Source organism: Oncorhynchus gorbuscha, linkage group LG19, assembly GCF_021184085.1.
Source record: "Oncorhynchus gorbuscha isolate QuinsamMale2020 ecotype Even-year linkage group LG19, OgorEven_v1.0, whole genome shotgun sequence".
Lineage (NCBI taxonomy): Eukaryota > Metazoa > Chordata > Actinopteri > Salmoniformes > Salmonidae > Oncorhynchus > Oncorhynchus gorbuscha.
Window position 1 is genome coordinate 52,892,553 of NC_060191.1, and position 14,368 is coordinate 52,906,920.

Here is a 14,368-nt window from a genome sequence, read left to right on the forward strand (position 1 = left end):
CCCTGCCGCCTCACAAATCATCAATAGCCACAAATTTTGACATCATAGAATTACATGGATATATCTTATGCAAAATGTTGAAGTGCACTTCCTTAACTTTGTTTGGTATACAGTATTTGTAAGGTCTTAACCATGCATTTTTCCAGACAATGTCAGGAATAAGTGTTACGGTTTTCTTCTGGTGAAAGAGGTGGACCAAAACGCAGCGTGGTTATTTATAAACATCTTTAATAAAGATGATAACGTGAACAATATACTTATACAAAACAAGAAAACGTGGAAAACCAAAAAAACAGTCCTAACTGGTGCAAAGCACAGAGACAGGAACAATCACCCACGAAATACCCAAAGAATATGGCTGCCTAAATATGGTTCCCAATCAGAGATAACAATAAACACCTGCCTCTGTTTGAGAACCGCTCTAGGCAACCATAGACTTTCCTAGACAACTCTACTAAACACAACCCCATTAATCTAATAAACCCCTAGACAAGACAAGACACATAAATCACCCATGTCACACCCTGGCCTGACCAAAATATAAACGAAAACACAAAATACTAAGACCAGGGCATGACAATAAGCATGTTCCAGAAAACCGTTCCTCTCTGTGTAAGTTGGTTTTGTGAATGAAGAATTTGTCTTATATATTTATTAAAACAGCACTTATTTCTTGATACTACCCATCCCGGGTCCGGGAGCGTAATCATCAACTGACACTAATTAGCATAACGCAATGGACATAAATATTACTAGAAAATATTCCTATTCATGAAATCACAAGTGAAATATATTGAAACACAGCTTAGCTTTGTTAATCACCCAGTCATCTCAGATTTTGAAAATAAGCTTTACAGCCAAAGCAAGACAAGCATTTGTGTAAGTTTATCGATAGCCTAGCATAGCATTATGACGAGCTAGCAGCAGGCAACCTGGTCACGAAAATCAGAAAAGCAATCAAATTAAACCGTTTACCTTTGATGAGCTTCGGATGTTTTCACTCACGAAACTCCCAGTTAGATAGAAAATGTTCCTTTTTTCCAAAAATATTATTTTTGTAGGCGAAATTAGCTCCGTTTGTTCTTCACTATTGGCTGAGAAATCGACCGGAAATTGAGGTCACTACAACGCCGAAAAATATTTCAAATTAGCTCCATAATATTGACAGAAACATGGCAAACGTTGTTTATAATCAATCCTCAATGTGTTTTTCAAACTTACGGTTGTGAGTGAAATAAAGCAGGGCATTCTAACAGAGATTTGTTTTTACTTGGACACTGGTTGGCCAAACGTTAAATCCTAATTTGACTTTGGTGCAGGTCCGGTTGTTCTTCACATTACCGTCTCTGGTAAACGCTACACAATATCTTAAAAAATAAAAGTGTATTCGTCACATGCACACAATACAGAAGGTGTAAACGGTACCGTGAAATGGTTACTTGGATGGTAGAGTCTTTTTTTGTTTAGGCATCTAGCTAGCTAAACAATGAACCCTAATTCCAACTCATAACATTACTACCCTACATGACTCTATAGTTAGCTAAAGCTTACCAACTACTTTCAATGTTAGTTAGTTAGATAACATTAGGCTAAAACTAGCAATGCAAATGGCTCTGAGATACCAATATTACTACACAGATCATACACGTAATGTTAGCTAGCGAGTCAGCCAGTTAATGTTAGCTAGCTAGCTAACAATACACTTTAACTGAAAATGACTTCATCACAAAATTAGAAACGTATCATATCTGAATATGTAGCTAGACTGTCTTACTCGTGTACATGGTTGAACGCTTCTCCCTCTCTGTTACAGATGCCATTGTTGCCCTTGGTTTGAAAATGTAATCCGGAGGCAGGTGTTTTATACAACAGCCTTCTTTGTATTCTCTTCTCGACTCCCTCCGCATAGTTGCAACCAAATGCCTGAATTTCCTTAGCTATCATACTCTGCTTCCACCGGCATTCCAATGATTTCAAAACTCAGTCCTCCAGAAAGTGGAGAGCATTAGCAACACTTTTGCAGTTCTTCGTGATATATTTTTTATTGGGAACAAAATAATCTAAAACACAACCAATACGAATGGCAAATGCATCCAACAAATGTGTAGAGTCACAAACTTGATGTAGGTATTGCATGCTGTGAATATGGGACCAAATGCGTAACTTTCGACAAGTTTAATACACATATGAAGTGAATTATTTTCCAATACTTTTGGTCCCCTAAAATGGGGGGACTATTTAAAAAAATATGTAATTTGTTAATGGTTCACCTCATATGGATAAAAATACCCTCAAATTAAAGCTGACAGTCTGCACTTTAACCTCCTGTATGCTCCTCCCCACCATACACTTCTGGTAATTTAAGATTTTCACCTCAATGGAGATTTATAGACTGACTGCAGTAAAAATAACTCTAACACGATATTCAATGGCATGGTGAACATTCAAATTCAGAAAATCTTAACTGTTGCATTTCCTGGGCTATTCGGTTGAAGTAGTTTAAAAATAACAGGCAAACAAGTAACCAAAAGACAACAGATGGACAGAAAAACATAAGAATATAATTAAACAAAGGAGATCCATAGAGAATTACTTTTGATTGTAAAAAACAAGATACATCTGGTCATTTACTGCACATTGGCTTTTTTTCTTAATCTGAATTATACATATTCCAGACCCAAAACTGTAGTACACATTGTTTGAGCCATCTACTCTAAAAGCTTAGCTAAAGCCCTTGGCTTGGAGAAGTACTCTTCTCCCATACAGAAGAGGGTAACAGTAATGGTTCCCAAGAGGGAGGGCTACAGGAGAGCTTTGTCTCTCTCCTCTCTCTTTCTCCCTCTCTTTCTCTCTGATATTCTACCCACTTCAATCTCTATTGGCTTTCTCTTTCCGTCTTGTTTTAGGTAGCATGTCACTGGCCTTCATGTCTTCTATGCTGAAATCCTGACTGACATTGAGATTGGCCATTACCATCTCCTGTGGCTTCTTCCCCCTTTGAAAATACCACATCAGAATAAAAACCTGTCTTCTTCAGCAGGCTACCAACCATTACTGACAAATGACATTTCAATGGACGAACAAAGTTGGTTAAAAGGCTAGAAGTCATTACAGTGTGAAGAGTATACAAGCAGGATACTTACTTACCTATGCTCAAGGGAATGTCTGATAAGGTGTTTTGTTAAACACTAGAATTACAGAGGCCCAGAAGCTAAAATAAAGATGTGATTTATCTCTACCGAGTGGGAAGAAACAACAACAACAACAGCATGAGCTCTTCAGTACCAAAGTTCTGATCCTTGTTGTCAGCTTTACTATCATGGTGCATCAGATCTCAGTGGTGAGTGACAGACTTTTCTCTATTATTGTCCAACCCATCTGTCTCTCCCTCAGACTTCGTGCATCTATACGTCCATGTCAGTGGAGATGGATTTGGGTTAGGCCTGCCACAGAGCTTTTCTACTGCCTTTTTTCTCAATGGGATTACATTGTGTTGTGATGTTTTCTTTCAGAGATTGCAGGTTTGGGCTACAGTATGATAGAAAGCTGCATGGATAGTAAAATTCTTTCACCTTACAGGGTCCCGTGCACGTTTTGAGGACAGCTCACCTCGGATCTTGGAAGACCCCTCTGACTTGATCGTGTCCAAGGGGGAACCCGCAACCCTCAACTGTAAGGCAGAGGGGCGGCCTAACCCCACTGTGGAGTGGTACAAGGACAGGGAGCGGGTGGAAACGGACCGGGATGACCCTCGATCTCACCGAATGCTCCTTCCCAGCGGCTCCCTCTTCTTCCTGCGTATCGTACACGGACGACGCTCCAAACCAGATGAGGGCGTCTACACCTGTGTGGCACGTAACTACCTTGGAGAGGCTGTCAGTCGAAACGCTTCACTGGAAGTAGCCAGTAAGTCTTTGTCATTTTACTTGCTGTCAATGTCACCCCATGACCTGTCTCTCTCTATGTCTCTCTCTCTGTCTCTTTGTCACTATCAAAGCACAACAGGTGTAGAAGACAGGCTTTCATCTGCTATCTTGAACTTCTGACAATATGACCATTTGGAGAGACTTCTATTATTGTGGCCCTTAGGCTCACGTGGTCATCACTAGTTGTCACAGTCATAAACCATGCCTATTTCTACAATTTATATATTTTTTATCTGATTTTAACCCTAACCTTAACCACACTGTAACCTTTTGCTTAACCATAAATAACATTATTATTATTTTATTTTTTAAATATAACAAATTATGACTTTGTGTCTGTGGTAACTAGTGACAACTGCATCACTTGCCACTTTCTCTCTTTCTCCTTGTAATTGTGGCAGTGTGGCGTGACCCTGGGCTGAATGCAGGTCCTTTCTGCCGTTAGGAAATGGATTAGCGGAGTGTGCTGATTAGGAAAAGGAGCGTAACAGATGAGGGAATGTCTCCTCGTTTAAAAACACAAAACAGCAATTTGCCTGCATCTTATCTTCTACCAGAGCACAGAGCCAGCCAGGCCTCCTCAGCCTCTAACTGCTCATGGCTCACTGACTTCCACAGCTCATGTTCAAAAATAGGGCCAGCTTTAGTTCAGCTTCCACACTGCGTGATATATCCACACTCATAAGCGGCAGAACATGAAATATTAGAGAAAAACTAAAAATATTAGAGCAGAACAGCTTCCAGAGGAAAACATTTAAGCACCACAGTTATATTGCTGTTTTTGATGATGAATTCTCCTCAGCCAGTGGAGATGTAGTCGGAGATGACAGTCCTACCAGTAAGGCTATGCATCACCTAGATGCAAGCACTCTAACGGTGACTAACTGCAGTAATGACTATTGTCCTAGGTCTGGTGCCTCTGGGTAGCTGGTGAATATGTTGATTATGATTTATTAGTACTGAATTGCTACCATGGTAACGATAGTGAAATCACTTTGAGATCAATGCAACTCCTGGCTTGGGAGAAGCTCAGACGAAAGATACATTGAATTGCTGTGGCATGTAGGCATGCCTAGAACTGACCTCTGAACCATGACACCCCACCCTGCCCTGACTGTCATGGGGATTGGCTACAGTAGAGTATTACCTCAACAGGGTTGTCGAATTTAGATTTCTACACAGTTCATTCCTTCCACACAATCAGTCCCTTCACTGCACAAATGCATCCGAAGTGACATGTATTTCATGCTTAAATGTTTTTCGCCTTCGGGGTCCACAACTCAGGCTTCAGTATAACTAGACACTGTTGCTTAATTTGACTTCCTCAGAATAACTTTCATGTCGGGTATGGAAATACTAAACAGTCAATTATTGCTGGCTGTGTTCTTGTTGTTGGCATGAATAAGCTGTAAGCGACCAGCTGAATAGCAGGGTTGTTGAAGCGCCTAGATAATGAGATATTGTGTATGAATCCATTCACATATTCCTCCCAGAAATAGCAGTGTTCTGCTCTGTCGGTTAGCCTTTATGTAAGAAGAAGAGGAAAGCGGTATCTATTTCAAAGCCATGAATGTGAATGTCTGTCTGAGGGAGCAAACAGCCGCGTTCTTTGAGCTGGATTAAAATAAAGTAGGACAAATAAAAAATCAAACTTGCTTGAAAGGCTTTAGGGCCAGATGTCTCTCTTTCTCCTGATGGGAGGATTATGAAGGACTGACATTTTGGACTGCAGCTTGTTTCATTTAAACTCTCTTTATTGTTACTACAATACGTAACAAAATTTTTCTTGTCATAATCATTTACATAAAGGATTAGAGATTTTGAATAATCAAGTTGGCTTTAACAAGTGCCTAAGGGTGAATTTGTAGGCATGAGTTGACCACTCGTCCAACCATTGAAACACAACAGGCTCAGGAGACCTGGCACTGCCTGAGTCCCTCTTTAACCTCAATAAACACAGACAATGGCTGGATTAAATCAATCATTCCTCTCGACAGGTGCCCACTGGCTCTATTAGCCATGACACGGCAGTAGCAGAGAGATAGGATTAGACCACCTCTAATGGGTGTACTCCTACTGTACTGAGACAAAAGAACAATGACTGACTGACCATCAGGTCACTTTACTCTAGGACCTGCTCTCAGCTAGAACACTTTCACTTGCCTGCCAGGCTCCCATCCCATATACATCTCCATCTACATTGACATTTTAGTAAATTAGCAGACGCTCTTATCCAGAGCGACTTACAATTTGTGTGTTTATCTCAAGATGGCTAGGTAAGACGACTACATATCACATTCGTAGCAGATACATTTTCCCTCAATAAATATGTTATTAGCAAAGTCAGTGCTAGTAGGAAAGGGGAGGAGGGTGCCAGGACAGAGAAAAGTTCTGACTGGGCTGAGCGGGAGCTGCCTTGTGCTGCTGTACACAGCTTGCCACTATGTCCTCTGGTTAGTGGTTTTTGTCATAAATCTTGTTCTGCAGAGTGGTCTCGAGCTGGCACAGCCACAAAGTCATAAAATCATATTTGAACCTTAACCACAAGGGCAAGATTTACATTTACATTTACATTTAAGTCATTTAGCAGACGCTCTTATCCAGAGCGACTTACAAATTGGTGCATTCACCTTATGACATCCAAGATTCATCCCAATTGAAGTCAACCTGTCCCTCCAACAACTCTGCCCAACCTCTCAACCCTGTCCCCCACGTCACCTTTAGAGTGCCCCCTCCATCCTCACCTTCTCCCTACACTCCTCCCCAATCCTGTCAACCCTACTCCATCCTGCCTTGAGAATGTTCAGTAAATCTGATCACTGACTGATGTTTAGTCTAGTGGTGTCCATAGTGAACTGAATGACAAGGGCCACACGATGCTAAGCAGCCTATTATTGCCATGACTACTCTCCCATCTCCCCACTTCAAAACATTAACAGATGGCCACTACGACTGCACTAAAGCTGCACTCTTGCTAAATGCTAAATATTGAGATTAATGTCACTTAAAAATACAGTGCTGAATATTCTGAGGATATTCTTAATCTCTTAATCTGTATATCCCTGAAGCATTACAATTATGAAAATAAATGGCACTGTCCCAGAATAGGAATGTAGCAGTAACAGTAAAGTATGAAAATGTATGCACTCAATGTAGTTTGCTCTGGATAAGTGTCTGCTAAATGTTTAAAATGTGAATGTAACAATTATTACGGTAGTAACCATAGAGCAGAATGGTTAGTCATTTAACAACATTGTTTAAACTGAGCTAAAGAAATTGCAGGAGGTAGATGAATATGGGCTTTATTTATCCCCAGGCCAGGACCTTAGGTGCCCTCTTCTCCACTCCTGTCACAGTAAGGTGAGGTTGGGATAGTTCAGATTCAGGATGTCCTGGTACTTACTCACCACCATTGGGAATCACAGTGTGAGTCACGTCTGGAACAAAGACTGTGCTTTGGACTTTACTTCAGGAAGTCCACTGGCCATCTGTCTGTGTGAGAATATCAGAGGTTCCTGTGGTGCCATCATCATTTCATAAAAATATAACAGTGTGTGAATTCTGTGAAACTTTTAGCATGTCAGCCTTTAAAGCCTGGGTGCAGGAGGGATCGTATTAACTTCCAACAGCTTCAAAGAGTTGCTCTTGGCTGCTCGCACTGCACAGAGTTGGGGGGAAATTATCTGAGGCTACTTTCCGCTCTCTGACACTTGTTTCAAGCCCTCAAATGGCCCACATTCTGGGACTTCTGTGGTTGAATGTGTGGATGAGAGTGGAGAAGTGTTTGTGTGTGTGGATTAGCTCATTGGATCTATAACCATGTTCTCTTCAGTTCCCTCGACATGGCTGGGTAGTGATGGTGTCTGTGCTCCTGGTCTCGTCTCCACACTGGCCCTTTACAGACGGATCTCTAAAAATAATTCACCACTTTCAATTAGCCCTCAGCTCTCTGAAGCTTTTCAAACAAGCAGCCAGCTGAGTGGGGACTACTGAACAGACTGTTGGGAGGGGAAGGGTGTGTGCTTTGTCAGGTAATAGCTCATCCATCAATTGTCTAAAGGGGGTTCTTTAATTGTGTTGGCGTCTCCTTTTGTTGGGTTTTGGGGGCGTGTGGGACGGGAGCTCAGGGGGTTCCGTTATACCCCTGAAGGGACAGATGTTCAGGCAGCGCGTGCCTGTAAATGTTCCCTTAAACTGCCCCCCTGCCTATGTACTTAACTCAACCCAGACTATAGGGGTGCAACTGCTACTATATGGATGAGCTGATAGGCCTTGTGTATCTTAGATTCAGATGAGATGGATATATTACAATCTGAGACAGAAAAAACTCCAGTTGGATGTGATGAGGAATTCTGACAAGCTTTTTAATGTTCTGAACAAGCCTTTACTTTTGAAACAAATGGGAAACAGAAATCAACTTTTCTAAAAGTTTAAATGTCACGTCAATGACAAAGTCCAGTCTCAGCTGAGGAATTAAATGTGCTTCATTATAATATAGAAAAAATGCCTCCAAATGATCAAAAGTAGAGATACTGCTGCATTTGAACAGGCAGCGACTTCAGGCAGCCAGAGAGTGTGAGACAGATTGTCTCATATTGGGGGGCTGGCGAGAGGGGGGAGGTTGAGCAGACAGATCGACAGATGACCACTTCAATCATGACAGCAGATCTGAAACGCAGCCGACTCAGCGACGGCTCAGCCACCATTTGTCTGCTTCTCAGAGATTGGAATATTCATAGCAACACGTTTCCCAAGATAATTGCAGCCTTTACAACTCAAGATAGAGGAGAGAAAGTCTCTATGCTCTAGATGGCTGTGATAAACTAAATGAGATGGTAGTCAGTCAGTCACTGTAGTTGTGAATATAAATGCCATTTTAAAAGACACAGGTAGCTGCTGTGTTGATGAGGGATCTGTCAAACACACGTCAGGGAATAAGTGATGGGGGTAGTGTGGTTTAGTTGAAGAGACGTCCAGTTGACAGACAGGTGATGAGTTCACTAATGTGTTTAGTATAGATTAACTGATGTTTGAGATTGGACTAATTCACAGCATATTTGCAGTCCTAATTTATTTGATTGGGTGTTGATGCATTACCGTGCTAACAGATGGATAGTTTGACAGGCAGGTAGATGGTCTTGGTCTGATTGTTTACTTTGTAAAATGCCAACCAAAGATATTTATAAAGGTATAAGAAGATATGTTATTCTGGAGTAGTGTGTGTTGGTCAAGGAGGAAAGGGTACATAGGGAGGGTCACCTGCAGACCCTCAGATTGTGTGTGTGCATTTTCAACACTGGAATAGTAGTGCTGCACAGGTTTCTTGAGGTCTCGGCCAGGCATCAGAGCACATACAGTTTCTTTCCTCTGTCAATCATTGCTGGGATTTAATGACAAAGGTTGCTGCCAAGTCAAGCCTCTCATCCGGTCTTCCTTTGCAGAGAAAAGGCTGCTAAACTCACTGTGTGACAGTGACATAAAGATCATGTCCCCTTTTTTAGTTCTGTCGTCGTTGTGTCACTGTCAGATTTGTAGTGTGGAGATGTGAGTTAGCATAGTTTCCAGTGTGAGGCAGAAGCATTGCATTAATGTGTGATGCCATTTTTCCCTCTGACAGGTTAAATTATTAATGTGTTTGTATTTGTTTACTCTGTGTTGGACTGAGAGATGTGCATTATTCATCCACTCTGACAGTAGAGACTGCAGACTAGGATGCGGCACAGGAAACATCAAAACACTGCACAACAAGGAAGTTGCCAGGGATTTGAACAGTCATGTACAAGCACAAAACACAATGTACTGCTTTCACCCAATCAGCTTGTTTTCCTCTCGTCTAACCTTCAAACAGAAACTCTACATATAAAATATGCTCAAATTGATTACAATGACAATATTTGAGATTACTCTTGTGATGACATTGACAGAATACCGCATTGGAGATTGATGTGTATTCCAATTCTGATGTATATATCTCATATAGTTTGCATTTAAAAGACAACATATTCTCAATAACATACACTACCATTCAAAAGTTTAGGGTCACTTAGAAATGTCCTTGTTTTTGAAAGAAAAGCACATTTTTTGTCCATTTAAAATAACATCAAATTGATCAGAAATACAGTGTAGACATTGTTAATATTGTAAATGACTATTGTAGCTGAATGGAATATCTACATAGGCGTGCAGGGGCCCATTATCGGCAACCATCACTCCTGTGTTCCAATGGCACGTTGTGTTAGCTAATCCAAGTTTATAATTTTAAAAGGCTAATTATTATAGAACCCTTTTGAAATTATGTTAGCACAGCTGAAAGCTGTTGTTCTGATTAAAGAAGCCTTCTTTAGACTTGTTGAGTATCTGGAGCATCAACATTTGAGGGTTTGATTACAGGTTCAAAATGGCCAGAAACTAAGAACTTTCTTCTGAAACTCATCAGTCTATACCTTTTCTGAAAAATTAAGGTTATTCCATGTGAGAAATTGCCAAGAAACTGAAGATCTCATACAACACTGTGTACTACTTCACAGAACAGCACAAACTGGCTTCTTTAATCAGAACAACAGTTTTCAGCTGTGCTAACATAATTTCAAAAGGGTTTTCTAATGATCAATTAGCCTTTTAAAGTGATAAACTTGGATTAGCTAACACAACGTGCCATTGGGACACAGGAGTGATTGGTTGCTGATAATGGGCCTCTGTACGCCTATGTAGATATTCCATTAAAAATCAGCCGTTTCCAGCTACAATAGTCATTTACAATATTAACAATGTCTACACTGTGTTTCTGATCAATTTGATGTTATTTTAATGGACGTATAAAGGTACTAAATTAATAGATAAAAACAATCTGCTATATAGTTTGACTCTGTGTATTTTTCCAAATGTGTTTACCTACCAGGTCAAATAAATGTACAGTAATATGAATAGATAGACTAAACCATGTCTATGCTCTCCTCTTCCCAGTCCTGAGGGATGACTTCCGCCAGGCCCCCAGTGATGTGGTGGTGGCAGCCGGTGAGCCAGCGGTCCTGGAGTGTGTTCCCCCCCGCGGTCACCCTGAGCCCACCGTCTCCTGGAAGAGGAACAATGCCCGCGTCAGCAGCAAGGATGACCGCATCTCTGTGAGTCTCACCTATACAGTTTTTCATGGCACTGTATGACCCCTGAACTATGACCCCTTAGTTTCAGCATCAAGCTCATTAGAGTTAGAAGTAAAACCCTCTAGGGTTTGCATACACTAGAGTTCCAACCAAACCTCACTGAGCTCAGTGCAGTTAAGTCCCAAGTCAACCCAAACTGTCTCAAAGGCCATTAATATAATTAATGATGCATGCTGATGATGGTGGAATCCTTAATGATACATGCTGATGAAGGTGGAATCATTAATTATACATCCATTTGAAGTGCTGATGTCAGATGGGGGAAGTACTGCCTCTCCTCTGAAAAGCCCAAAGGCTAATACATGGAGTGATATGATGACCTGTCATCACTGTCTTGTTTTTCAGATGCGTGGGGGCAAGCTGATGATCTCCTACACCAGGAAGAGTGATGCTGGCATGTATGTGTGTGTGGGCACCAACATGGTGGGAGAGAGGGACAGTGACCCTGCTGAGTTGGTGGTGTATGGTGAGTCTCTCACACCTGTGTGCGTGTGCATGTGTGCGTGTGTGTGTGTGTGTGTGTGCGTATTACACTGTCTTCATGTGTGTAACTCTGGGTCTCTCTATGTAGAGCGTCCTGTGCTGATACGGAGGCCGGTGAACCAGGTGGTGATGGAGGAAGAAACCGTTGATTTCCTGTGTGAGGTACATGGAGACCCCGCCCCCACGATACGCTGGCGTCGAGAGGAGGGGGAGCTCCCCCGCGGGAGGTGAGGACACATTGACGGACAGGTCCACTCACTAATAGAAAATAAACTGATTGATCGATTGACATCTGAAGATATAGACAAAACACTGTGACACATTGATTGATGGAGTGCTGGAGGTACAGACTGACAGAATGAGGAAAGTCCATTCACCAGGAATGCACAGGCATGTGCACAGATACCTGTGCAGAGCTCATGCCCTTTTCCTCTTCCAGTCTCCGAAGTGCCCTTTTTGGTGGTGGTATAATCTTCCGCAAAATTAATTTGTTGTATAAATATTGTGTCATTGTTGTTCAGAGCCCACTACCCACAATTTGTTGTGGCGTCATCAAGTTTGCCACCCCCCTAGTTTAAATTTCAACATTTGATTAACACTTGATAACACTTGATAACACTTGATTTAGCCTCCATCAATAATATTCGCTCTGGTTGGTTGATACACATAGCAGAGAGAGGCAGAAAGATGTAGAGAGGAGAGGCTGCATCAACGACCCTCTGACCCAACTCCACCTGTTCTTCAGTCGGGAGATGCACATGTATGTCAGGGCAGCAGCAACACAGGCAGTCCAGACTCTAGCTCACCACCATATACTAAAATATCAACACAAGCAACTGACAGCCAGCCATATATCATGAGTTAGAAGATTATTAATATTATATAATTAAGTTATTATTATTATTTGATGAGCTTTGAATATAAATCATAATCAGTAAAAGAAATCGCTCTAGGTCACTAGCACTAATCATCAATATCAATGGTCAATTGATAGCCCATCCCCTTTTTCGATGTTGTCGTGACTTTACTTTCATTAATCTGATGACTGTTATTTATCGAATCAACTAACTATGTTTAATTGTTACCTGATTTAAATTAATCATGTAACAATGCACTCATTAGGAGTTTGGGGCATCATGTGAGTGGTTGTTTAAAGAGTTCCCATTTCACGAATTAACTCTAAAGGTCTTTACCTATCACATCCATAAAACAGTCAACGTATTAAATCATAACCTCTTATCATATCATCATACTGAACAGTCGTAACCTCATGCATCTGCAAAAAACCCAGCCTTACTTACTATACAAATTGGTTTAATTATTTATTTACTAGCTAACTAAATAATAACACAGAATAAACATACCCACTTAATGCATGAGGAAACGGTCCCTAGTGGACTGACACAATATGGTGGCTTTTTTACACAACAAGGAGAGAGAGAGAAAAAGAAAGAGACACTTATCGTTGATACATTTTTGAAACTTTTCTCACAGTACTCATATACTTTGCACACAAACCTCCACCCGTTTGAAGTAAGAAATCATGAATGTATTCACTGGTCTTTCAGCGGCACGCTTGTATGGCTCTGATTGTCCGAAAGGGGTCTTCCCTTTCCCGTCTTCTACTGTTGTTCACTCTGGAAGATGCTCCTTGGAAGGTGGCTAGCCAGCCGTGTCGACGGTTCCCATTGGTGATGAGAGTAGTAGAATATGGTGGTTTGAGAAGAGTAGTAGGGTGGTCCCACTTAAATTCACTTTTCTAGATATTTGACGTTGAACAGCTAATTAGCCGTACCAGTGATTGTCTGAAAGGTGAGCTTCTCGCCTCTTCGCCGTGTTGATATTCAAGGTTCAAACCACTCTGGACGTGAGCTGCAGCTCTACACGCCTCTATGGTCTGGGAGGTTAATTTATTTTCTCCACCTCGTGCTGAGGTTCAATGTTCCAACCATTTCAAATGTGTAGCTACCGCTCCACGCATTTCTGGTCTAATGTTAATTTCTCCACCAATTATTTTATGCACTCTGGCCGAAAGGGATGGCCCCGTCAGGCTGACACGCTCTTTGACCTCACTCTGGGCGTAGCTACCTACCATGCACAGTTTATAGGAGATAGATTATCCTATGGCTCCTAAAATCACATTCCTATCTTGACAAAAAAATTTTTTCCCATATTTCATATACAACATTAAGGATGGAGACTTCATACCTGTAGTGTGTATACTTTTCAAGTTACAGTATTTCCTTTAAAACCTTTTTAACGGCATTACAAAATAACAACCCATATGACATGATTATTCTTTAGATCACCACTGACCATTCCCCACATTCTTACATTAGAAATATGTTCCAGTATTCACTTTTAGGATGTGTTAGAGAAATCAAATCAAAATCAAATCGAGTTTCAGCGGGAAGACTGTCTGTGTCGACAAAGCACATTCCTTGGTGGATTTTGGAGAGGGACAATGTAAATCATGTGTTTAGGAAGCACTGTAACTAGCTTGCATAGAATTTGTGATGATCAAGTGTGTTGCAGAAATAAATAGGGCTATGCTTATTTTTTTGCTACAGAGGCATTCGGTATAATTTCAAGATATGATTGATAAAAGTTATGTTTTTTTAAGCGGTGGGTCATTTTGAGCACATGTCCTCTGAAAGGTCTGTGCATGGCCCTGGGGATGCATATGGGTTTAAAGTATATGACATATTGATTGATGCAGTGCTGGAGGTACAGACAGACTGACAGAATTAGGGAAGCTCATTCACCAGGGATACATATGGGATTAAAGTATGTGACCAA

The 14,368-nt window shown here is 41.1% G+C and overlaps 1 protein-coding gene across 6 annotated transcripts in view; it reads left to right on the forward strand.

Annotated features, from left to right (window-relative positions):
- Positions 1-14,368, forward strand: part of LOC124005774 (roundabout homolog 2-like) — a 53,602-nt gene that overhangs the window by 15,013 nt on the left and 24,221 nt on the right. For all 6 annotated transcript variants that reach the window (XM_046315298.1, XM_046315301.1, XM_046315303.1 and 3 more), the window contains exons 2-5: positions 3,580-3,906; positions 10,890-11,047; positions 11,432-11,552; positions 11,658-11,796. In XM_046315298.1, the coding sequence (XP_046171254.1) occupies positions 3,580-3,906; positions 10,890-11,047; positions 11,432-11,552; positions 11,658-11,796 (745 nt within the window). The remainder of the gene's footprint in view (positions 1-3,579; positions 3,907-10,889; positions 11,048-11,431; positions 11,553-11,657; positions 11,797-14,368) is intronic.